Source organism: Vanellus vanellus, assembly GCF_965231255.1.
Source record: "Vanellus vanellus genome assembly, chromosome: 3".
NCBI classification, from domain to species: domain Eukaryota; kingdom Metazoa; phylum Chordata; class Aves; order Charadriiformes; family Charadriidae; genus Vanellus; species Vanellus vanellus.
In genome coordinates this window covers 14,644,070-14,669,383 of record NC_138907.1, presented here as the reverse complement: position 1 = coordinate 14,669,383, position 25,314 = coordinate 14,644,070, and the positions used below count along the sequence as shown (strand labels likewise).

Here is a 25,314-nt window from a genome sequence, read left to right as displayed (position 1 = left end):
CTTTGTGGTCCTTGGCACCTGCAGGTTAACTGAGAGGGCTGGGTGGTCATCTCCCATGTGTTGTTCATCAGCTCCAGCTCCCCTACTGAACCAGTTGCCTCAGCTCTCAAGCTGTGCCATGAAATGGTGGAGTTTTTGGCCATGGCATCCCCTTGCCCAGCACTGAAACACCAAGCTTACTCCCCTTGTAGGGTACCAGGCACCAGGAAACACCCGCAGACCACCCAGGCTGACTGTGCTGTGCAGCGTGGTGCTGAGCACAGAGGCTCCCAAGGTGCTCCTGCCTCTGTCCATGAATGGCTGTCACTGGGGCTTCTCTAGGGAGAATCACAAGCTCGGGGACATTGAGTGGAGACAGGCCCTAGGAATGCTCAGCACCCCATGCCAGCTGCCTCTAGGAGAGCAAACCTTTGCTTTAGTGGGAAGAAGGCTTCTCTGGGAAGAAAAGGAGGGACTCACCTGGCAGAGGCTTGGAGGCACTCCACTCCCCTGCAAGGGTTCCCTTGGGTTCAGGGGCACTGTGGCCTTGACATCCTTCTGACAGGACCCTGCTGCAGACCCAGGGATAGGCCACTGCTCACCACCTTGGTCCAGATGCCTCCAGTGTATTTTCTTGATATATAGGCTCCCTTTCCCAGCACCCAGCTCACTCATTGGTGATGCTAGAGAGCAGCTGTTGGGCAGGCGGACTAGCCACAGGCCTTTAGCCCATGGCTGGCAAGGAGCTGGGCAGATGCATGCCCCACTGGGAGATCCCTGCTACCTTCATCATCACCCCCTCCTGAGTGGCCAGGTTTGTTTTAAAGACCCTGGCTTCCTTTTATTGCTTCCCCTCTCAGATTGCAGCCGGCTACAAGGGCTATTTTTAGCTGCCTGCCTTCTAAAAATAGCCCTGAGCTGTTTGGAGTTGCGTCACAAGAGGTAACTCTCCCCATGGGCGGCTTGGCCCCTGCACCCCAGGAGGGTACAAAAGGAGGCTGGGAGCAGCGGGGTCAGCAGGTTCAGACGCAGCCAGAGGCGAAGGAGGCAGCAGCGTGCTGCCAGCTTCAGGCATCCTACCGCCAGCACCATGACCATCTTCTGCAGCCACTGCCACAGGCCGTTGCAGGCAGAGATGAGCTGCCTGCCCAGGAGGGGCAAGCAGGCGCCCAGCGCCTCGAAGCCATTCAGGTGAGCTCCCTCCCACCCACGGGGCTGTGGTGGCCTCCTAGCTGGGGGGATCCCTAGCCCAGCTTGCATAGTGCGTGATGGCCCTTGGAAGGGGCTGGCACCAGCTTGGGACAGCGAGGCTGCCAGCTGGCACATGGGGATGAGGTTCGGGAGCTTGGAAGGGTGGAAGAATTTCAGGTGGTTGAAGAATGAAGTCGGATGCAATGGGCTGGGGCTTGTGTTTTGGCATTGGATGCAGTTTCCATCCTTGTGGGGTTTGGTGGGGATGTTGTGCCACTTGCCCCCCCCCCCCCCCCCCCCCCAAAGCACAGGTCATTGTCCAACCTGGCCCCTAGTGAGACAGGCACTGGCCGTGCCAGTGGTGTGACCCCCTGGGTAGCCATGAGCACCTCTGGCTGTGCCTGCTGCACTGAAACAGCCACCAAAGGTTTGCTCTCCTAGAGGCAGCGGGCATGGGATGGGCACTGAGCCTCTCTACGAGAGCATCTCCACTCCGTGTCCCTGAGCTTGCAATTCTCCCCATAGCAGCGGGCAGAGAATGCTGTCCCTCTCCCTCCCTGGACATGTCCCCTCAGACAGCTGGCTTTGCAGGTCAACCAAGAGTGCCTCCAAGGCTCGCCGGGACCAGATCAACATAGAGCTGCAGGCGCTGCGCTCCCTGCTGCCCATCTCTGCGCGGGAGAAGGAGCGGCTCTCCTACCTCCACACCATGGCCCTCGTGTGCCTCCGGCTGCGGGGGGCTCAGCTGTTCCCTGCAGGTACCCATGGCACTATTGTACCCCACGTGAGCTTGGCTCTGTGTGGGCCACTGCTCCTGCCCCATGGAGACAGCGCTTCACCCTGCAGACTCAGACCCTGTGCTCCCCCTGCAGACTCAGCTCCTCCTGTGGGACCAGCCCTTGGCACAGAGCTACTTTCTCTGCTGCCGGGGTTTCTGCTTGTGCTCTTGGCCAACGGCAAGCTGGTCTACATCTCGGAGAATGTGGCTCAGGTCCTGGGCCTCTCCATGGTAAGGCCTGCCCACCAGGCATTTGCAGTCGCTCTCCCTGTCCTGGTGCCTTTGTTGTGTATCTGCACGTTGGTTGCCCTAGCAGATGCTGGCCTGTAGCTGCGTGCTCAGGGTGCCAGCCTACAGCCCACCGGGGCAGGTACAGTCTGCAACAGCAGCCCCCTCTTTATCAGGTGGAGCTGCTCGCCCAGGGGGACACGGTCTTCGATATCCTAGATGGACGAGTGCATGAGGAGGCACGCGAGAAGCTCCTCCTTGCCCAGGGGGAGCCCGGCAGGGGTAAGGAAGGTCCCAGCTGGCATCTCACAGGTGCTGCTGCCCTGCTCTGGCCCTTCATGGCTGTGGTCAGAGAGCCAGGGCCAGCCCTGCGGGGAGTGGGAGCCCCTGGCACACTCCGGCTGGTCTGTTTCCCTGCAGAAGTCACGTTTGTCAGTGAGATGCGCACATCCAAGGCCTTCCGGCTGCAGCACGGGGGAAATCGGGCCGTGGCAGTGCGCGGACGCTTCACGGCCCTGCACTGGCCAGCCTCCCCCTCCACCACAGCCTTCCTGGCCCTCTGTACGCCGGTCGCACGGTTGCCTGCAGATGGCGATGCTGGTTCCCAGGACCACCTATTCCAGAGCACGCACATCCTAGACATGACGTTTACTGATGTCACGGAGAGGTGAGGAGTGCCTGCTTGCACCACAGCCCCGGCTGTACATCTCAGACAGCAAGGATCATTTCTCTTCAAGCCTATGTGAGCAGCGAGACTCTTCCAGACACTTCTCAAGCCTCTTCCTTCCCTTGTTTGCAACCTATTTCTGTAGCCCTGTAGTTTCGCTCTCTCCTCCATCATGCAACAGCTGCTCCTTGCTGACACGGTGCAGACCCTGCAGAGCACTGTCTCCATTCCCCTTGTCTTCCCCAGTGTCACCTACCACCTTGGCTACCGCAGGGAGGAACTGATCGGTCAGTCGTGGTACAGCCTCCTGCACCCTGAGGATGCTGACCTAGCAGCTGCCCAGCACAGGGCTGTGGGTGAGTGTCAGGCATGAGAACATGTTTTTTTTTCCTCTGGCTACGCCTTAAATTTGGCTGTCCAGGACAAGAGAAACAAAGTTAATTTAGCCCTGCCTGTTGTGGCTCCCTGGTCTAAAAAGAACGAAGCACAGAATTGTTTACACGGCCCATACACTGTCTATAATAAGGTCACAGGTAGCTTTCAAGTTTGGGAATGAGGGCAGCCGGCTTTGCCCCAGTGCAAAGATGAGGAGCAAGCCCACTTGAGCCCCAGCTTTTTGAGAGGGCAGGACTACTATGGACCTGATAGTGCTATTTGTGGCTTTTGTCCCGCTGGGGCCAGAGCAGCAGACTAACTGTAGACCCTGTCAGGGCAGCCTTTGGGGTCCACAGGCAGCATGCCACTCTGCCCTGGCAACTGCGGCAGCTATGCCCTGCCACAGGCTAACGCAGACCCTTGCCCACAGCACTCGGGGCTGGGACTGCAGCAGAGACAGCAGTGCTGCGCGTGCTGCACAGGGACCAGACATGGGCCTGGCTCGGTGTGTCAGCAAGGCGGGACAGCAGGGGCCACGCCATCGCCTGTACCAGCCGCTGCCTCAGGTGAGGACTCCAGCGGGGAGGAGGGCAGCGCGGTGCCGTGCCCCCGAGCCGCCCCTCACTGCCCCCCGTCCCCATGTCGGCTGCAGGGAGGAGGAGGCGGCCTACTTGCGCGCCCGACAGCACCGCCTCACGCCCCGCACTACCGCGGTGCCGGTGCCGCCGCCGCCCGCGCCTGCCACTGCCGCCCCGCCGCCGGCGGGACGGGAGCTCAGCCTGCTGGCCGCACAGCTCCGCGCCCTGGCCGACAGCCTCTCGCCGCCCGCTGTTGCCACCGCTACTCTGGCCTGGCCCCCGCCCGAAGCCGCGGGCTTCGCGCACGACGCCACGCTGGCCCGTCTCCTAGGCAACGCGATGGAGGGGGCGGGACTTCCTGCAGCGCATGCGCACTACGCGCTTTGCCCTCACCAATAAACGTCCCTTTCCCCTGCCTCACCCTATCTGGCTCTGTCTGCGCTTGCGCCGCTGCTCTCCGCCCCACCGCTTCCGGTCGCGCGCTCCCTTACCGCGCTGCTTCCGCGTCTGCCGCCGCACTGGGCGGGGGGAGGTTGGGAGGGCGGACGGACATGCGGCCGTATCAGGAGGGCGCCCGGGGCCGGGCACGGGCCCGCCGGGCCCAGGCGGCGGGGTGGAGAAGAACCTCCGTTGCTGATGAGGAGGCGGTGGGGGGGCGGCCCCTGCGCCGGAGCGCGGCCTCGGAGCAGCCCCTCGGGGGTCTGGAGGCGGTGGAGGAGGGCGAGAGCTCCGGAGACAGCAGCGACAGCGACGACAGCGGGAGCCCCCCGGCGGCGGGGGCTAGTGGGAGAGGTAAGGGCAAGGCCCCGGGCTGGGGACCGCCACCTTTCCCCGGAGAGCGCTGCCTGGGACCTGACGGGAGCTTAGTAAGAGGTGGGAAGAAGAGGAAACTATCTACAGAACAATGGAGGAAGGGAAAAAAATGGCAAGAGGGAAGATGCAGTGGAGTGTAGAGACACTATAGAAAAGATAAATTATATTCGGGGGGGGAATAATGAAAGAAAAATTGGGAAATTAAAACGTCAAGCAAGTATCCAAGAAGTAAGGAAAGTAAGATAATCCTGCCTTTTAATAGGTCTTTTATTGGAGATCCCATTAGCATAGATATTAAGGATCGTGAACCTTCCTTCTGCAGAGGCTGTGGATAGGACCAGCCACTCTGCAGCAGGAAACCAGCGACCTTTTCACACACACTGTTGCCAAATCTGCTTCCTGGCAGTGGACACCTGCTGGGACCATTCATTTCTCCCCCAAAACGGGCTTCTTTTTTTATGCTGATGTCAAATGATGTTTTTATAAATGTAAGTGGCTAATTCAGTCTCCTACAAATAGGTAGTAGGATGTATTTCACGGACTGATACTACTGCACGGGAAGCATTTTCCTGATTAGGCTTTGGGTAGTCAAGTCTGGTCTGGTATCTCATATTGGTATTGAAATATTTTATCAGTGGAAGCTCTGCATGCCTTCTGTTTGTCAGATTTACACCAGATCTCTTCTAATCCTTTGCTAAATGCTGCTTCTTTTTATGTGGTGTCTTTATGTTGTTTTCATTGACATCTTGTAAGTCTTTGTGATTTTAACAGTATTGGCTTGGAATTGCAGCCAAATGAAGTATTGTAGTGCAAGTGATGGTGTCTTGTCTGTCTTTGTAAAATGTTAGAGTGGCTTCCTCATTGTTCTTAGTCTCCTTTAATGCTTTGGCCTTTTTACTGTCCTTGCTCTGAGTCTTTTGTTTGTCTGTCCAGTTATGCTTTGAGTATTTTGTGACACTCAAATATTGCCCTATATAGTGATTAATTGCTTTATAGCCCAGTAACTTGTATAATTACCACAAACTTTTCCTATAGTGCAGCAGTCTGAAGCTATCTGCTTTGAACAGAGTGGTGGCAGATGCTCTTGTCTAAGTCCTAGAATTGATTGGTTTTCTTAAGTCCCTGTGAACCCCAACACTGTAATTACTTTAAGTTGCTGAGCTACTTGGCTCTTACCTGAATGCGGGCACAGTTCTTCAGTCTGAAGATGATTTCACGTTCTGGGCAGGCAGGTAATAAGTGATTGCACAAGAGTGACACAGGGAAAGATGGACAACCTGAGGGAGATCAGAAAGGGTGACAGTGCTGTCATCCCTAAGTGGGGGCAAGGATGTTTGTGGGAGCCCATGCAAAAGAGGGTATCAAACTGCAGTACGATAAGTGGGAAGGGTGTTTCAGGGAAGCAGTGTAATGAAATAGTGCTGTATTCACATTTTCGTTGTCCCTTGTGCAGCAAACTGGTTATATGGTGTTCTCTTAATGCTTAACACTCACTGAATTAGTGAGTGTTGACAGAGCAGAGTTCCTGGGTGTTCAGAACAAACAAAAAGAAAACATTTCTTGTGGCAGTGCTTGGATATGCTCGTTACGTTTTCTGGATGATGTGAGTAGATTCTGAAGCATCTCTCATCTTGGTTATTGCCAAGATGAGAGTGATTGGGATGATGAGTCTGTGCTCTGAGCCAATGTGACTGACCTCATGTTGCTTCCTGAATTTGGCAGCGGATTTGGGCAGAGCATCCGGAAACCTTGTGTCGCAGGGGGGCATACTGGGTTTGCATGGCAAGCTTTTGGTAGCAGGGGAGGCTACAAGGGTTGCTTCTGTGAGAAGATGCCAGAAGCTTCCCCCACATCCTATTAGCTCAGCCTTGGCCAGGGGCTCTATTAGCAATGGTGGTAGTGCCTCTATGATAACATATTTAAGATGGGGTGAAAGAAACCTGCTGCAGAACAGCAGCCAGAAGAGAGGAGTGAGAATATGTGAGAGAAACAACTCTGCGCACATGAAGGTCAGTAAAGAAGGAGGGGGAGGAGGTGCTCCAGGCACCGGAGCAGAGGTTCCCCTGCAGCCCCTGGTCAAGGTCATGGTGAAGCAGCCCATGAAGGACCCCAAGCTGAAAGCAGGTAGATATGCCCCTGCAGCAGGCTCCTCGCAGGATCTGTGGCCCCGTGGAGAGAGGAGTCCACACTGGAACAGGTTTGCTGGCAGGACTTGTGACCCTGCAGGAGACCCATGCTGGAGCAAGTCTGTTCCTGAAGGACTGCACCCTGTGGAAGGGACACACGCTGGAGCACTTCTTGAAGAACTGCAGCCTGTGGGAAGGACCCACAGAGCAGAAGTTTGTGAAGGACTGTCTCCTGTGGGAGGGACCCCACGCTGGAGCAGGGGAAAAAGAGTGAGCGGCAGAGGCAACGTGTGATGAATGGACCACAACTCTCATTCCCTGTCCCTCTGCGCTGCTTGCGGGGTAGGAGATAGAGAAATCCTGAGTGAAGTTGAGCCCAGGAAGAAGGGAAGGGTAGGGGAGGAAGATGTTTTAAGATTTGGGTTTTATTTCTCATTATCTTACTTTGATTTGTTTGGTGATAAATTGAATTATTTTTTCCCAAATCAAGCCTGTTTTGCCCATGACAGTAATTGGTGAGTGCTTTCTCCCTGTCCTTATCTTGACCCATGAGCCTTTTGTTATATTTTCTCTCCCCTGTCCAGCTGAGGAAGCGAGTGATAGAGCGGCTTTGGTGGGAACCTGGTGTCCAGCCAGGCTCAACCCACCACAGGCAGGATGTGATTGTTTTTTGCTAGCCTACAGTTGGGCTGTTTTGTGCCAAATGCACTGTATCGCAAAGGCTTAGAAAGACCATGTGCCTGTCACTGCTCAGAGGTGTTGAGCAGGCAGCCACCCAGGTGGTGTTTGCCAAGACTTTCTCCTTCAGAAGGGAGCCAGTGCAAACCCTCCTGTTCCTTCTTGCCCCTGCCATCATCCAGAGAATGGAATGAGCGTATCCAAGTCTGCCTTAAGAAACATTTCCTGATTGCTAGTCTGGAACACCCAGAGGTGTGTATCCAAAAAGAATTGATAATATTTTTACGTTGTGGTTATAAGAAGTGTTATAAGAAGATTACTGTCACTGAGGGATGTTAAAGAAACATAGCAACAGAAAATTCCAGAATAATATCCTGTGCATTCATCAGCACTTTGGGTAGAATTGGTTTTGCTGTTTCTTGTGGTGTTTGTGTTGGTCTTCTAGTCAGCAGAGGGAAGGAATATTTTATGAAACGCAAGGTGTGAATAACACTGTGGGGAGCTCACAGCAGGGCTAGAATATGAAACTGCTTTTTGGTGTCGTGGGGTTTTGTTCTTCCCCCAGTGAATCAGGCTAGAAGCCATTCCTATTTGTAGCAAGATGGTGAAGGCTGAGTGTCTGGATTTCAGTAGTTTACAGGCCTCTGGGGTGCTGAGGAGTCTCTGCTGTGGGAGTCACTTTGTTGCAGACTGAGCAGAGCTATGGCAGATGTGCAGTGGGGAGAGATGGTCTCTGAGTCTTAACAGACAGACTGAACAGGCCACATGGTTTTCCTGCACCTTCTGGCTGGTCTCATGGTGTGAGGGATGTGATGGTTTAGAGGTGATGGGACAAGAACAGTCTGTTAATGTGGAAGAGTCAGGACTGAGAGGTGATCCCTCAGAATTTGCAATGTGGCCAAAATACAGCCTGGTGCAGAGTTCATACCGCTCTTTGTACCAGGTAAAAACTTTGAATTGGTCTTGTGTCTGCTACTGAGAGAGAAGCCAAAACAGGTTGGGGAGAGGGGGAAAGTATTCTAGTGCTAAAGACTGCAGTGGTTAATGAGAGAGAAATCAAAGGCTGAGAGATGTAGTGACTTCTTTCTGCCATGCAGTTGTATACGGATGGCACCACTGTCATTGTGTCACTGTCTCAGGCTCTGAGACATCCCTCTTGCTGGAATTTGGGGGTGGGATGTGCCTTGAGAATCTATTCGGTTCAGGTGTGTCCTGCACTCTCTTCCAGATCAATCTGACATGTCTTTTGAGGAACTACTGCAGGTGCAGAGTGATACAAGAACGAGCATGCACAAGCAGGTGACCAGCGGGAAGAAAACTGCAAAACCTACCAAAGCCACAGTGAAGCAGCAACAAGGCAAAAAGGGGTAAAGAGGTTCTTTTGTGATCAGAAAAATATGCATGTGTGCTCTCTGCACTCCAGAAGTTATACTAGGAGCTCCTCACAGTGTTGCTATTGCCTTGGAGCTGGTGTAGATCTCCTTTTATGTGCTACACAATAATGCCTTTCACTATAGTGTTTCATTTGGGAATGGTCTGTTGCTGTTTCAGAGCTTTTAATATCCTATCCTGTTCAAATCCCCAGCAGCCACCTGTTACTTGACAGTTAAATCAGCACTCAATTGCTTTACACTCTTGGTATTAAGGCACTTTTAACCCACGGCATGGCATGCTTCTCTTTTAAGCTGAATGTGATAGTACTTTACTTATGTCCCCTGGGCCCTGAAATAGTTACCCTGCTGTTTTCTAAACCCTACCAGCTTATCAGCATCTTCTGCCTGGCTCCTGCTGCCTGGAGTTGCAGTGACAGCCAATTGTTCTGGAATTTCATTCATCCTTCTGCTGTTTTCTCATCTTACCTTGTCTATGTTGATTTTCCTTTTCCCCCTCTACAGTACTTATTGTCACAGACTTTTTCCTGTCCTCAGTGGTGTTTACATCTCCTATTTGCATACTCTGTAGGTGCTATTGATACTGTGACTATAAAATGTGTTCTATACAACAAAAGCTACCAGATCTTTTTGCAGTCCTCCCCAGGCCCCCACTGGTAACAACTATTATACCATTACCCTTTATTTGCAGTAGTTATCTGGTTTTCAGTCCTCAGAGTTGTATCTAAGTGATTTGAACAGGTTTTCTCTGTTACACTGGCATCCCTAACCTATTTCTGAATCTCTGCTGCAGACGTGATTATTCTGCCGTAAACAGTTGATTAGAATAATGTTTCTGCTTTACCTTTTACCCAAGAGTCTGGGGGATTTTGTGTAGTGCTACATCTTCACATAGTGTCTCTATTTCTGGCATACAGTTTGCATAAGTCTTTTTTTATTTAATTCCCCTAATCCTTTAAGTGATGCATCACTGTAAATCCCACATGCTGTTTCTCTCACGCTTTTGTTATGGAAGTGAGCTTCTTAAGAGAAGGACATCAGGGAAATCCCCTGGAACTGAGCTGGCTTCAGCAATGCTGTGTAAAGCTGACTCGGGAGCATTGTCCAGGGGTGTAGCCACATCAGCAGACGTGAAAACACACTGAATATTGCCCTAAGTGGGATTTGGAAAACTTGCTTATGCCTGTAGGGTTGTTTATGTTCCTGCCCCAGTGTTACTGTGTTGCTGAATGTGGGTATAATGCCCACCCACATTGTGGGTCCTCAGCGGGTGGTTCACAGGTCTTTTCATGTTTCTAATACCTTACCTGATGTACTGAGAAATCGCAGGACACAGCATCCAAGTAATATGGGGAGAGGGGCACCCTGTTCTCCCACCTTATACTGTCCCTCTTGTACACCTAAAGCATCAAGCTCTAAAGGCCTGTGTTGCAAGGAGAACTTGTTAATTTAATTGGTTGTCACCTTAGTCCTCATGGTCCTGATTCTCTGAGAAGTCTGTTTTGGGATATGTAGCATAACCTGTACAGCCCTTATTCCTGGGGACTGACCTTTTTGTTACTTGCACTACGGTATGCTTTCTCATTGAGCCTGGCTGCAGTAGAATTGGCCTGTCTTTGTAACTGCCAGCTCAATGCAAAAATTCCCAACTTTGGTCTCACCTCTCCGTGTAAGTATTAGTCAGGAGTGGATGAGTTCGTGGGCCAGGAATAGAAGGGGGTTGTTGCATGATGAATAAAAACATGGAGAGGGAGAGGAATAATTAAGTACAGCATGTTTACTGATGCGGGTGGTAGATTTTCACTTGATACAGTGGGGCTGTATCAAGTTTTGTATAGGATTTTTTTAAGCATGCTTTTGTAGATCATTTGGTTGTAGTAGCCTTGTCTGGCTCTTGACCGAGTCACCTTTTTGCTCTCTTTAGGTTTCGTGGTGAGGACTGAGTGGGAAAGTCTCCCATTTTGGCACTGTGCAGTGATGTTCTCCTGAGGGTCTGGCTAACCTCCTGACAAATTAGCCTGGCCCTCTTTCTGTCCTCTGCTGCTCTTATGTACATTTTTCTCTTTTTCAGGCCATTGGAGATGTCTGCCAAGAAGCCTGTACCTTTTCTGAGACAAGTAGTCTCTGTTACAAAGAAGGTGGGTGCTCCCCCTCCCCAGTTCAGGACCTGACTTCCCTTAGCGATGCTGATCGGGCACGTACATGGTATTGGGGCTGCTGAAGGTGACACAGGCTCTTTTCCCAAGGATAGAGCTTGGGATACTGCCTGGTGAGCCCAGGTAATGCTAGCATGTCTCTGGGGAGAACGAGAGATTGGGTGCAGGAGCAGCTGCTCTCTGTATAACCTGCTGCCCTGCATAATGCACAACTTGAGGAGTAACTCACAGAATTTTCAGAGTTGGAAGGGACCTCTAGGGATCATCTAGTCCAACTCCCCTGCTAGAGCAGGATTGCCTAGAGCACATTACTCAGGACTGCATCTAGGCGGGTCTTGAAAATCTCCACAGAAGGGGACTCCACAACCTCCCTGGGCAGCCTGTTCCAGTGCTCTGTCACCCTCACCGTAAAGAAGTTTTTCCGTGTATTTGAACGGAACTTCCTGTGTTGTAACTTGTGCCCATTACCCCTCGTCCTGTCACTTGGAACCATTGAACTCAAACGTTTGAGACCCGAGTGTTTCTAGAAGATGTAATGGCTGCCACCAATGACAATTGCACTGCAAGCTATGGTCTCATTGGACTCAGTCTTTGCCAGCTGCAGATGTTTTCAATGGTGGATGCATAATACTGCTAGTAAAAAAAAAAAAAAAAAAAAAAGGGGGGGGGGGCATGATCTGCAGAAGGGAGATCCTTGAAAGGGAGAGTAAGCAGGCTATTTACAAGGTAATCCTGGCCACAGCTCTTACTTTTGCTTACCCTGCTTTCAGGTCCACAGAGACCCGCGATTTGATGACCTGTCTGGAGAGTATAAGCCTGAAATATTTATGAAGACGTACAGCTTCCTTGACAGCATCAAGAAGCAGGAGAAGGAGGTGATGCTGTGTGCCTGTCCTTGGCCGGAAGAGCCTTGCTTGGCAGGGGCAGCTTCTGCAAAGGCTTTTCACAGTGAAGGCAGCAGGCAGGCAGTCATGCAGCTTTCTGCTCTCTTCTTCAGATGATTCAGAAGCAGCTGAAAAAATGTCGGAATGTGGAGCAGAAGGAGAAACTCCAGCAGCTTCTGAACCGCATGGTGAGTTCAGTGCAGCATCTCCTCTCCTGTGAGGCAGTGGACCAGGAGAGAGGATGTGTGACCTGAGGTCTGCCTTGCTGACATAGGCCATCCTTTCTGTACAGACACAGCAGGAACAGGCACAGATAAAACAGCAGAAAATGAGGGAGAGGGAGCTGTCTTTGAAGAGACAACAGAGGGAATTGGCCAAGCAGGGAAAGAAGCCCTTCTTCCTAAAGAAATGTAAGTACCTAGTGTGAACGTGCTGCAGGAAGAACTAGAGGGAGTACTGCTGACAGGACTCCAAGCCCTGGGAGGGAGTTATCTGTAATACTCCACAGAGCTGTGGAGGGATTGTTCTAGCGCTGGTACTCAAGGGACAAGCCAGGCCTGGAGCCAGGGAGGGAGATCTGAGAAGGGGCTGGTCTGTAGAGATGATTCGGGGTCCAGTTTAAAACCTCGCTCCCCTCTCCTCTACAGCCGAGAAGCGGAAATTGGAGCTGGCTGAGAAGTATGCTGAGCTGAAGAGGAGTGGAAAGCTGGAGAGCTTCCTGAACAAGAAGAGGAAGAGGAATGCCATCAAAGACAAGCGCCGTCTGCCCTCACAGAAGGACTTGTGACTGCTGGACAGACATGCTGTTGTCTGGCACTGGGCCTCGCTCTGCCCTGGCCAGGCCTGGAAGATGGCCATCCCTCTTCCCAGTGTCTGCCTTTCCCTGTACAGTGATGCCATTAGGCAGCAGAGCAGAGACTGAACTGAAGGAAACTGCTTTTTGTAGCTGAAATGTCCTCTTCACTTGTGGCTTACACCATGCCTGGGTGGTGACACGTCTGTCATGCAGATGCACATGGTGTTGATAGCTGTCTCTGTCCTTGCACCTGCTTATCTCTTCCTCTAGCTAGGAGAGCAGGAGCCCTACCCTGCATTGCTGGCTCTCCTCCAGGTCTTATCAGACACCAGCTGAGGTGGGGAAGGACCTCAGGTGGGAGGGCTCTGGTACAATGCCTGCTCTGAAGCAGGGCTAGCACTGACTTCAGACGTGGTTGTCCAGGGCTTCTTCAGTTGGGTCTGGGAATGTCTGAGGACAGATGCCACCACCTCTCTTGGCCTCTCCTCCACTGCTTCAAGTTCTCAAGGTGAAACTGTTTTGGTTTGTTTGTTTGTTTGTTTTGTTTTTTTTTTTTTTCGCCTCTAGGAAACCTGCCTGGCTTTAGTCCATAATCATTGTCTTGTTCTCAGTGAAGTGCCTGGCTCCATCTTCGCAGTAGCCTTGTCATAGGTCTTTAGAGTGGGTGAGAAGGGGTGCTGTTAGGCCTCCCCAAAGCCTTCTCTTCCTAAGGGTGAATAAACCCTGTTCCCTCAGCCTTTCCTTGCAATGCTCCAGCCTCTGACAGCTGTCACATCTTCAACTGGAATCAGCCCAGAGGACCAACATCTGTCTTCTGGGGTCCTGGCCTGGTTGCAGTATCTGCATGTAGTCTCACAAGTGCTGAGTAATGGAGAGAGGATCGCACCCCTCTGCGTGGGCTGTACCCTGGTGTGCTGCCCCTTCCTTGCAGGCAGGGCATGCTGCTGACGGCTCAGCTGCTGCTGCTCTCCAGCAGGGCTGCTGGCTTCTCAAGGTGGTCTTTACAGGCTTGTCTTCTTGGCTTCTCAGAGTGGTCTCTACAGGGCTATTAGTGCTTCTAGGAAACCGATTCTGTATGAAATAAAATACCTCAGTTTTCCTTTATTCCCAGTGTTGGTGCTGTTACAGTCAAGTGTTTGAACTTACAGGAGTTAATGCCTCTCTCCAACATTATGTTTGACTACCAGCTCTCTTGTTTCTCCTCACTCCTGATTGCCACCATCTCCTGTAGCTGTGCTGACAAGTAGGTGATGTGGACGTGACCCAGAGGATCTCTGTCTGACAGGTCAGAGTGTGTGCTGGGGGAGTGCCTCAGCTCTGCGGGGCAGAGCGCTCCCTGGGCACAGCCATTCTGTGTGCAAGTGGGCAGCTGGTGCGTGGGGCCTGGGGAGAACGGCCTTGCAAGGAGCAAGAAATGAAATGATGAGCAACTTCATCACGCCCACCTGACGGTGTTGCTGAAGCATCTGCCTCCACAGCAGCTCCTGTGGGTGAAGTGAGTTCTGCTCTGGTGACAGGTTTTAGTGAAACTGGGGGAAGGCAGTAGGAATGGGATGTGCCATCTTGGCTAGAGACCCCATGGAAATCCTCAGCTGCCATTAACCTGCATGTGGCTTATTGCTTTGCACTGTGCCTGGATGCTTCTTCCTCCTCTTCGTGCCTCGTGATGTGGGATGCAGAGCCTGCTGCATCCTTGTGCCTTCAGAGGAGGGTTACCTTGGGAGCAGCGTGGCAGCACCAAAGCCCAACGCTGTCCTGACCCCTTTGTGGCATTGGTCTGCTGGTTTATGCTCTTAATTTTTAATCCAGAGCTGAACAAACATCCGCTTGTAGTTTAATGCAAGAAGGGAAGAAGGCTGGGGCTCAAAGAGGCTGGAGGTGGCTCACCCTCTGTGTTACTGCTGCCAGGGCCTTGCTGAGGGGCCATGTGGGAGCAGCATTCCAGAGTCCATGTCCCCATCCCCAGCTGCTGGCAGGTCCTGCCCAGCAGGGAGCAACCTGATGCACCCCCAAAGAGGTCCTGCTTTCCCCTCCTGCTGCTCTGGAGACAAATGGCTCCTTCCTGCTGAGGCCTCTGTGCCTGCCTGCAAGGAGGACATCCTCGCTGGGATGTCACCTGCTTCTGTTCAGCACATTAGCAGTGAGGAGTAATTCTACAGGTCTGTCTCTCCTTGTAAGCTCCTGGACCCCGTATGCTGTGGCAGGGGAAGCCCTGGGGCATTGTTCAACTCAGCCAGTGTTGTGGTGACACTGGGTATTGGGGCAGGCAGCAGCATGGCAACACCAGCGCAATCAGGAGGAGATGCTTCCGTCATCTCCAGAGAGCTTCCTACTGCCAGGGGAGCTGCTCTTCCCCCTGGCCTCCCAGCCTCAAGGAGTCAGTTGGGTTATTTTCCTTCTGTTTCTAATGCTGTCCTGGCAGCGTGTCTCTGCCAGATCTGCTCTGCTGTTCCACTATGTGGAGTGTGGGGACTTGCTATGGGTGTCCCTGGGGAGGGCAGCCACTGGGCATGGCTGGCACCAGTTGATGTAACTGCAGCTGATTGCCCAGGCAGTGGTGGCTGACAAAGCTTCCACACATGCCCCTCCAGTGGCACCCTCGGAGCCCACCAGACAAGGACCTGTCTCTCCTCTCCCAGCCGCTGGCCAGGAGGGATGGTGTCAGACCCAGGTGCCTGGGATGACCTCCCCAGGCCTGGGCGGTCACTGAGTGAGTCCCCCCCACCCCAGATGTGCTCTGTACCCACAGCTGGATGTCCAGGCACATGAGAGACAGGCACCCACAGGAGTTGGGGTGACCCGCCTGCTGGCGGGGACACAGACAGGAGGAGGCTGCAGGGCTCAGGTCTTTTTATTGCAAAGAGGGAGATACAAAAAAGGACAGTCACCCCTCTGGTCTCCCCCAGGCTTGCAGCTGGCTGACAGGGGTGACAGGCAGGGGACCCCGGCTCAGGCAGCGGGGAGCAGGCTGCTGCTGGGCTCTGAGCTGGAGCCAGGGTCGACCACAACAGCGGAGCAGGTGACCTGCAGTGTCCCTGTGCAGCCCCCCTGGCCTGAGCCCTGGCTGGCCAGAGGGCAGTGCTGTGTGGGGAGCGCTGATGGGGGGAGCCCAGTGCAGGGTAGGTCTGCCTGGCCCCAGCCAGACACAGTGCCCACCCATAAAACCCGGTTTCCTCCGGTCCGCTGCCCGTCTCACTCAGTGGGGTGCTGAGGTCCCAAACTGCTCTGGAGCCTTACAGAGGCTGCGATGGGGGGGCGGGGGGGACGGGGACGGACGGGTCTTGCCATGCGACCCTCCAGGATGGGAGCAGGGTCGTTGCCCTCTGTCCAGGCAGGGAGCTTGGCGATCTGCCCTGGGTTTGCAGGCACAGCCAGGTGTGGTGGTGTCTGGGCTGTGGCTCCTGCTGGCTTGTCATGTGTTGTCCTGGGCCAGCTCCTCAGGGCAGGCAGGCTGGTCCCGGGACTTGTGCAGCCCCGGGGAGGGCTGGGCCTGGGCGCTGTGCTGCAGGGCCAGGTCCGGCCCTGGGGGCGTGTGGTGCCGGTGACGCTGGTACTGCACAAACGTACAGACCTTCAGCCCAATGGCCAGCATGTTCTTGCCCATGAAGATGCTGGAGACCCGGGCGTCCCTGAAGAAGACCATGTTGCTGCCTCGGATGAAGACGGTGGTGATGTTGACAGTGAGCATACTCAGCATGGGGTACAGCATCATCCGGTGCGGCATGATGCTGATCCCTTGCATGCTGATCTCACAGAGGGATACGCAGGGGAGGACCAGGAGCAAGATGTAGCAGTAAAAGAACATGATGCCCTCAGCCCAGAGCGGCAGCCCTTTCTTCTGGGGCTCCCATAGGTTGGCCTGGATGTCCAGCACATCCAGCATGTCCACAATGACCCAGAAGAGGCGGTTTCGGAGATCTTCTTTCTTCTTGAATGTCCTGACGTACTCCATGTGCTCTGTTGCCACCAACAACACATAGAGGGCTGGGATGCAGATGGAGAGCAGCAAGGTCAGCGCTTTGCGGGCTATGAGATCCAGGCTTTTCCGGTCAGCTTTATAGTTCTGGTACACAAAGTAGACTTTGATCTCCAGAACAAAGACATACAGAAACCAGAGGATCATGGCATAGCCCCGCTTAGCTGTCTTTACCTCTGCCCCGACCCAGATGGCCACGTAGCGGAGCACCAGCAGGAAGCACACGTCACCCACTGCCACCATGACACAGATGCCCAGCTTCCTGGAGCCCTGGCTCTGCTCCACCAGGTAGGCATCCATGAGGACGAGGCTGGTCATGATGAGCACAGTGGAAAGGCACACGTGGGGCTTGCTGACAGGTGGTGGGGGAACCATCCTGCACAGAGGAACAGGCAGGGCTGTCAGGGAGTTGCTGGGATGCCCCATCCCCACCCTCGGATCCCCTTCTGCCACCCCTTTCCCCAACAACTGTGGACGGCTGAAAGAAGGGGAAGGTGGGGGGTGTCATCGACTCTTCTTCTATCCTGTGTGTCTGGTTTGTTCCCAGCCCTCAGACTCCTAGCTGAAGTGCTCCTGTGACTCCTGGCCAGGCCATCCTGGTGGCATATGCTGGCACATGCTGGCTGAAACCCAGGTCCTAGGCTGCACATGGGGATACGGTGGGGCAGGCTGGACAGACTTCAAGCACTCAGGATGCTGCTGCCTCTTCCAGTAGCTCATCATGCTGGTCAGTCTCTGCCATGTGAAAGGTACATGCCTCGTTTTCCATGGGATTTCCCAGCCAGTGGCACTGGTTATATTCCCCACCCCAAGGCACGCAAAACCATATCTATGCTTTTAACCCAAGCAGGTCCTTAACTGCTATGATCCAGGACCGCTCTCTTTTTAGTCTCCTTTATTTTCATGCACAGCATGAGGCAAAGGATTATTTTTAGCTTGGCTGTCCTGTGGGGTGGGAAGGAAGAAATCAGCCCAACGTCTTCAGCTTCCTTCAGCCTCACGCTCCCCAAGAGCTGTGCCGACAGCCGTTCGCCCATGCCCACCCTGCCCCAGCACGACAAACTGAAAGCAAGGAAAAGCAGCACCAGCCCACAGCTCCAGGACACGAGGAGCTCTGCAACATACCCTCAATCTCAGCTGGATGCTCAGCTTTCCCAGGCTGGGGCAGAGCAAAAGCAGGGTCCCCAAAAGCACCCTGCCTGCCTTGGTTGTCACCGGGGCTGTCAAGCTCCTTCCCCCTGGCCAAGCACAGCTGCGGGCAGCTGCTGCCAGAGATGGAGGGAGGACGGATCTGGGGCCTCGCCTGGCATGGCTCGGCAGCTGCTCTGGAGGGGAGCCAGCCCCCCGACTGAAATGGAGGATGAAGCTGGCCTGCTGACTGTGTGGCACAGCGCTGCGCGATGGCTGCCTGCGCAGAGCCTGCTCAACCACACCTGGGCCACGCAGGGGCCCTTGGACACCACCCTGGTCACCAGGTGGCGAGCATGTGGGTGGCACTTGATCGTGGAACAAGCGCTCGGGAGGAGGATGGAGGCCATGCAGTTAATGGTCACCCCTGCACGCTGGTGCTCTGCTGATACCGGTGGCATGGGGCCCGGGGCACAAACTACCTGAGCTCCTGCTTTTTGGCCAAGGGAAGTGTCCTGTGCGGTGGTGCATCCCCGGACCTAGAAGCACCCCGGCACATTGAAGGAGGCAGTGAAGCCTCAGCCTGCCAGGACACAGGTGCCTCTAAGGGGGAAGAGATCCGAGGCTGGTGGGCACGGGAGAACTGCTGGATGTGGCACACCTGGAGCATGCTAGCCGGCTTGGGGGTGGTGGTGTCTCTCCCGTGTTTCACCCCACGGCCTCGAAAAGCCTTCGGAGGAGGAGCTGGGGACAGCCCCAGCGCCAGCCCCGCCGGCTGCCCCACCTGAAGAACAGGGCTTGCCGGTGGTCCCCAACGCTCGCACCGGGGCTCAGAGCGGCGCCACCCCGCTCGCTGCCTCCCGCCGCGGCAAAGCGTGGCCCCACCGCGGGGGCTGCGTCCCCTCGGGGTGCCTGGGCACACGGACGCCCCCGGCCCTGCCCGTCCCGACACCCCCTCGCCCGCCCGCCCGCCCGCCCGCCCGCCGGGGCCCGGAGCGGTGCCGGTAGGGGAGGAGGGGGCAGGCCTTCCCCGCCGGCCGTGGGGAGTTCGACTCGAGGAGGGGGCCCGGCGCAGCCCGCCGCCCCCCGCCCGGGCCGCGCTTACCTCGGGCGGCTCCCCGGGGCGCCGGGGCAGGGCGGCGGCGGCGGCTGCGGCGGCGGGGCCCCGGCGGCGGCCCCGGGCCCGGCGCGGCATCGCCCGGCGCGCCCCGGCGGCGGCTCTGCGGCGGCGCTTGGCCCCTCCCGGCGGGGCGGGCGGGCGGGGACTGCGGCGGCCCCCGCCTCACCGGAGCGCCTGGTACTGCCCAGCACCTCCCGCCGCCCCCTCTTGCTCCGGTCCCCTCCGCCCACCTTCCTCCGGCAACCCCGGGGCCGCCGCCGCCGGCCCTTGTTCGCCGACCCGGGAACCAACTCCCGCTCCCCCCCGGCCCCCATCCTGCACCCACCCTGCCTCCAGCCAACCTCCTGCCCCTCGGCTTCCTCCTGCCCACCCCCAGACCCCTCTTCCAGGGCCATGGGTGCTGCCTGCCGCAGACCAGGAGAGGCACCAGGAAAACCTGGGGTCCCCAGGGAAGCCTGGTCTGGCAAGGGTTCCCAGGGAAGCCTGGTCTAGCAAGGGTCCTGCCCGCTGGCTGCCCACCAGGAGGGACCAGGACCCCCTCCTCGCTGGGACCTTGCTGGTGGAGCAGGTAAGGGAACCCTTGCACCTCTGCGTGACCCGGCACCCAGCCATGCTGGTCTGCGGGGTCCTGGGGAGCTCCAGCTCTGCAGGACACTGGTAGAGTTGGGGGCTTGTGTGCAGATAAACCAGGCCAGCGAAGGCAAAAGGTTTCCCTTACCCTGGTGGACATTCCTTCCTCCCTGCAAACGCTCTTCTGCCAGCCTGAGCAGCTTACTGCATCTAACTCTGAGCCTGTTCCTAATTGATTTAGATCTTAGCTACACAGGGAAGGCTTTCTGGTATATTTCCACTCTGACTTTGAAGTGCTTGGTGTAAATATATGTATTTTGGAAGACTGGGAGGTGTTCAGATTTCTCGAGATGGGCTAAGAGCAAAACCAGGCATAGACCTGACTGAGAGGACAAGTGCCAGGCACAGTCACTGAGTGCCAGAAGTGCAGCCCACCTCACCTCCAGCTGCTGAGAGGGTGACCGTAAGTCCCCTGTTGTATCTGATGCCCTGGGGCATCTTGGGTGGCACCAGGAACATACAAATCCTGCCTATAGTGACTGTGGCAAATGGAGATACTGAACCAGCATCCAGGCTCAGCTCATGTGTCTCATAGTGAGTGTGAGGTGGTTTATGCTTGCAGGCGGAGGGCCTGTGTGAAGGGAGCAGAGATCTGGGTTAGACAGGTGCAACAAATCAAAGAGTTTGGCTGTGGGATCATTCTCCTAGTCCTGGAAAAAGTGGCGATCTCCATAAGGGCTGAAAGAGCAGGGAAGCAAAGCAGCCAAAGCAACCTGCCTCCAAAAATGGAAGGAGACCGTGCAGCTCAAGCTGAGCAGAGAGTGCTGTGAGGCATGAGGGGGGAAGCCAACACAGAAACAAACCCTAGATCTTTCCTGCTGGACACAGAAGCACCAGCTCTCAGTATCAGAGCAGTCTCTGGTAGGCTATAGGGAGGAGCAAAGGGTCTCTGTCCATGGAGGCACCTGGGGGATGACCACAGAGGTACCCATGTGACAGAGAGGTGCTGGAGGCAAATACAAAGCAGTGGGGCTAAAGACAAGATGATTCATCCCTGGGCTGAAGTCATGAAACTCCTGAGTCTTCACTAAAGGCTAGGACAGGAGGTGACAACATTCGCGTGGGAAGCAGTAAAGAGCTGCTTTAACGAGGCACATAAAAAATAAACAACCAGAGCAAGAGCAGATACATGCTTCTCTAAAACATGATGCTGGAACCAGGGTGCTGGAGTTCGCATGTGGATGCAGCTGTGATCGGAGACAAAATGGAAGGAAACCAAAGAGGGTAAAGCTATCTCTCCCAGGCAGACAGTGGCTCCCTGGATGCTGCTGGCTCCAGACCTGGGAGGAAAAGCATCTTCAGCTTAGCCCTGTGCTGCCTGGGACACCTGCACCCCACTGTTATCACTCAGGTGCCCCTTTAAGGGCAGTGACCACAATGCACTCAAAGGCTGTTGGTAGAGAGCCAGAGGAATCCATCAGTCGTGTTCAACATCCTTGAAGGGGAACCGTGTGAAGTGGAGGAAGTTTGTCAGCAGGCAACGGCAAGCAGCGGCTGTGATGGGGAGAGGCTGGTAGTGGCCTGGGTACCATGCTGAGAGCTTCAACTGCTCCAAAATAGTCTTGTGGCTCCCAGAGCCTGGCCAGAGCAGAGGATGAGAGGTGGCTGGAACTGATGGGCATCCTTCAAGAAAGTAATTTAAAAAAGCAATCTGGGAGCAGCTTCTGACTGAAGGATCACAGGGTGATGAAGCGTACTTTGACATCACAAAAACATTCAGTGTGTGCAACGTGCTGGAAGGTGACATCAGAGTGGAGAAGCAAGAAATTCAGTACGCCAAGTAGGAAAACAAAGGAATGAACATACAGAGTCAATCCAGGTAACCATTTGTCAAAATACAGAACGGAGGGGATGGAGCTAAGCAATGGTGACAATGTCCTTTGGGGTGTGGGCTGGGCCTCTGAGAAAATGGTGTGTGTTTGAAAAACCTTAATTTCAAACACAGCCACATGCACCTGGTGGGACAGAGAGTGGGTGCTGCTATTTCTGCTAGCAGCAACTCAGAGGAGGAGTGAAAGGACCCGCATCACGGAAAACAGCGTGATAAGGGGCACTTGGGGCAAAGCTGTGGAAACGCACATGCTGGACCACCTCCACGCACCCAGAGGGGAAGGCAGTAGATGGTAATGCATGTGGTTGTGACATGAAATTTTGAAAATTGAGGCTTGTGGCACTGAGTCTGGAGCACATAAATCCCGGAGGTCCTGCAGGGCAGGGAGCCACCCCAGCCCTTCACAAGGTGAGGTACCCGAGTGGCAGAGCAGGGACCAGCAGCCCAAGCACCGGTGATGTGGCACTGTCCCCGGAGGCCGGGCTGGATGAAGGGACAGCCCTCGGAACGGCTGTCTATGCCACAGCCACTGGGGGTCAGTGCAGACCTATGCAACCTGCTGAGGACAAAGCTACCCCAAGTTCCTTGTCATCTGCCTGTCCCACCTAGGCCCCGGGCCAGAGTCGTCCCCCCCCCGAACATCCCCCATATACCTCCAGCCCCAGCCGGGGTCAGAGCACCCCCAGCCCCGTGGGGTGAGCTCCTCTCAGCCCCGCATAGCCCAAGACACAGCCAAAAGCGCCTGCGCTGGGCCTGGCACCCAAGAACATCACCCTGTCCCACCGCTCCAGGCTGGGGCTGCTGGTGGCAGGGGCCTGAAGGCTGTGGTCACAAGGGAGAAAACATGGCTTTGTGCCACAAAATGTGCTCTTACAGCTAAAACCAGGGCGGTTTGAGAGGGATATCTGTACTGAAGGGAAATGCTCTACTCCTGAGCAGCTGCCTTGTCTTGCTGCACCTCAATATTGTCCAGACTGCAAAGGTTGAGGTGACACATAGCTCTTCCAGGAATAAAGTGGCTGAGGAAAGTGCTGCCCCAAAGGGATGAGGTGCACTGCATGGGGACACACTGTCACACCTTGTCTGCCAAGGACAAAGATGCTGGCTGCCATGAGGTCTCTAAACAGTATTGAAGTGCTGGGGAGAAGCTGGTGGGCATGGTCTGTTTGGATAGCAGTGACAAAAAGGGTTTTTCTAGAGGTACATTTCAAACTGGTTGTCTAGATGCTAAAGAGCAAGATTCCCTTGGGTGCATTCCCTGATGTGCTCAAAGATCGTATCCATGATGAAGCAAGTCTCAGCTGGTGCTCAGCATACAAAAAGGTCTCAGCTTAAGAGGAGGTGGGGAAGCAGCTGAACGAGATGACGACTCTACCAGGCTCTGTCTAAGCTGAAAGATAACCAGGCTTTGGTATTTATAATGAAAAACACAGGAAAATTTTGACCTCAAAGACAGGGAAAAGCCACTGTGTATGGAAGAACATAGTTCTGGGGAGCTCATGCTGTAAGCACAAAGTCAATAGAACATGAAGGTAGGAAAAAACAAAGAGCAGGTTGCATATCCAACCTCCCAAATAAACAAGGCACATTGAAAACAGACTGAGAACAAAGGCATAAATTCGTCTGTAGACAAGCCAGAAGGCCGAAACTGACAAGCGAGCTGCACTAAGGATAGAGATGCTTGAAGGAAACAGGCTGCAGGGAGAGCACGGGAGAAATCCACCTCAAGCACATTGAACATCCCTCCAGGGGAAATGCAGGAAAAAGAGGAAGCTCGTCAGCAAGAAACTGCAAGTAGTGGCTGCGATGGGAAAAGGCTGTTTGTGACCTGGGGACCACTCTGAGAGCTTCAACAGCTCTGAGAAAGCACCACAGATCATAGAGCATGCCACAGCCACAGAGCAGAGTTGGCTGGAAGAGATGGGCATTCTTCAGGAAGGCAGGGGAGAAGCAGCCCTCCCCAGGACAGAGAGGTGGCCCAGGGGAGCTGCAGGGCTGCCAGCCTTTGGGGGCTGCCTGGAAGGCTGCGTTCAGGGGCTGTCCCTTCACCAGGCTGCCTTGGGCTGAACAGAGAAGTGCCTCCGGCCTCCTGGAAGCAAGAGGGCATCCCCAAAAGCCTGGAGCACTCAATGCTATTAAAGTACCACACAAATAGTTGGGAATAGTGACTAAGACTGTAAGGCAAATGGACAAAAGCAAACAGCTGGGGAGGCACTGCGGTGGGTTTTCTAGGGACAAATCAAGCCCCTATATCTAGCAGGGTCCTCTGGAGCCATCAACTGCTTTTAGGGAAAGGTACCCAGCTGAGATCAAACCACAACGGGTGGAAATGCTGAGATAAGGCCAGGCCAGTGTGACCATCACATGACTTTCTCCCACTGCAAAACAAGGTTTTCGCATTCATCTGCAGAATGCTATGAAAATGCAGCTCATCCTTGATCCAGCTGGACTTCCACGAAAGCCTAAGATCCCTTAGCAAATGCTCTTAGAGAACCAAGGCTGGCACAGATGAAAAGAAAGGTCCTCTCAAGCATTAATGCCTCGCTTAAAGGAAGGAAAATGCATCGAAGTGGCAAACAAGCTGTTTTGTGAGCAAGACGGGAGGTCTGGGCAACTTGGGACTGGAATCCGTGCTGTTCATCAGATGCAGAAATGGGCTAGGAAAGGGGGCAAGGAGCAAGGCGGAAAAGTTTGATGATGGTTCAGACTATTCACCTAGTCAAACTGAAAGCTGATGTGAATACCTGTGTGTTACCAAGAGACCTGAAGGTCAATAGCAGATGAAACGTAGAACGGACAATTGCAAGTAAAAAGAAGTCCAAGGGACAGGCTATAAATTAGACATCAGTATTCAGGAAAGCGACCCTGAAACGCTTACTGATAATGTTCTGAAAACACCAGTGCTGTGCTCAAGATCACAGTAGAAACTGTGAATATTTTATACTGCTTTGCAAGTTTGTGCTGCTCCCGCTTCTTGAATCCTAATCCCTCCACTGGCATTGGCTGCATTTTACATTCTGCCTGCAATAACTCTGTATCAATGGAAAACTCTGTCACTGCTAAGTATATCGAACAGCACAGCTCCCTGCAGAACCTGGGGGCTTCTCTTTACTTTGTGATTTGACCACTATTGACTTGGCCACTTCTTTCATGTAGTTTTAAGTGAGGAGCACTGCAGCTCCTGGTTCATCTCTGCCTCCCTTTGGAATCCCTCAGCCAGCATCACCCTGCTCTGCTGTTCCTTTTCCATTTGTCCAGGGCCAGTGCCATTTCACACAGATCCTCTGCTTATGGCCTTGCTAAAGGTGAGGGCCAGTAGGGAACCCTTCCCGCTCTCTGCTGGAACAGCACAGCAGCAATGCATTCATTCAGCTACTGTGCCACAGGCTTGCCATAAGCTCTGCCCCTGCACGCCATGCTGGCCCTACAGATGCTCTGGTGGGTCCTTGTTCACAGGGGTTTTTGAGGAAAGAGTCAGTTTTAGCTCTCAGCTTCCTTTCACAAGGCTTGTCTTACTTTTAGCTTCAACCCACCAGGCCCGTGGGTCTTTATTTCCCCTGTTCCAGCCCGGCTCTGGCACTCTGAAGGCAGTTTCCTCCTCACGTCCACCCACTGTGCTGCTTACCTGCTCACGCTTCCAGCCACCCCTTCAACCCCGCCCCCACGGGGCCCTGACACCCACCCCCGCCCCTGCCCCGCTCCCCACAGCGGCCGACAGCCCGTCATCGCCCCGGGAGCTCTGGCAGACCTCTCCGCGACACCCCCTCACCCGCCGCAGCTCCCCCACGACCGGGCCCTGCACCAACCCCTCGGGCACCCCCCTCAGCCGCCCCCCGGGGGCGAGGAGGCGGCAGCACGGCCCGGCCCCGCCGCTCGTCTCCCCGCTGCCATAGCAACCCCGCCAGCAGGCCGCAGCCTGACTGGCGGGCGGGCGGGCGGATGGCCGGGCGCGCGCCCGACCGCGCCTCTCAGCGAGCTCGCGCGGGCCC

General features: G+C 54.7%; 2 protein-coding genes across 2 annotated transcripts; one reads left to right on the top strand and one right to left on the bottom strand.

The window, feature by feature from the left end:
• Positions 1–4,347: 4,347 nt before the first annotated feature.
• On the top strand, positions 4,348–13,744 carry RRP36 (ribosomal RNA processing 36; the record flags this gene model as incomplete). The annotated part of the gene is made up of 7 exons (XM_082481451.1): positions 4,348–4,588; positions 8,642–8,780; positions 10,876–10,942; positions 11,731–11,835; positions 11,958–12,032; positions 12,137–12,254; positions 12,492–13,744. 7 exons carry the CDS (start codon positions 4,348–4,350, stop codon positions 12,629–12,631), a joined length of 885 nt encoding a protein of 294 aa, XP_082337577.1. The 3' UTR covers positions 12,632–13,744.
• Positions 13,745–15,547: 1,803 nt separating this feature from the next.
• LOC309669713 (transmembrane protein 121-like) lies at positions 15,548–16,991 on the bottom strand (the record flags this gene model as incomplete). Its single annotated transcript, XM_082480470.1, has 1 exon — positions 15,548–16,991. One exon carries the CDS (start codon positions 16,989–16,991, stop codon positions 16,053–16,055), a length of 939 nt encoding a protein of 312 aa, XP_082336596.1. The 3' UTR covers positions 15,548–16,052.
• Between the last annotated feature and the right edge of the window lie 8,323 nt (positions 16,992–25,314).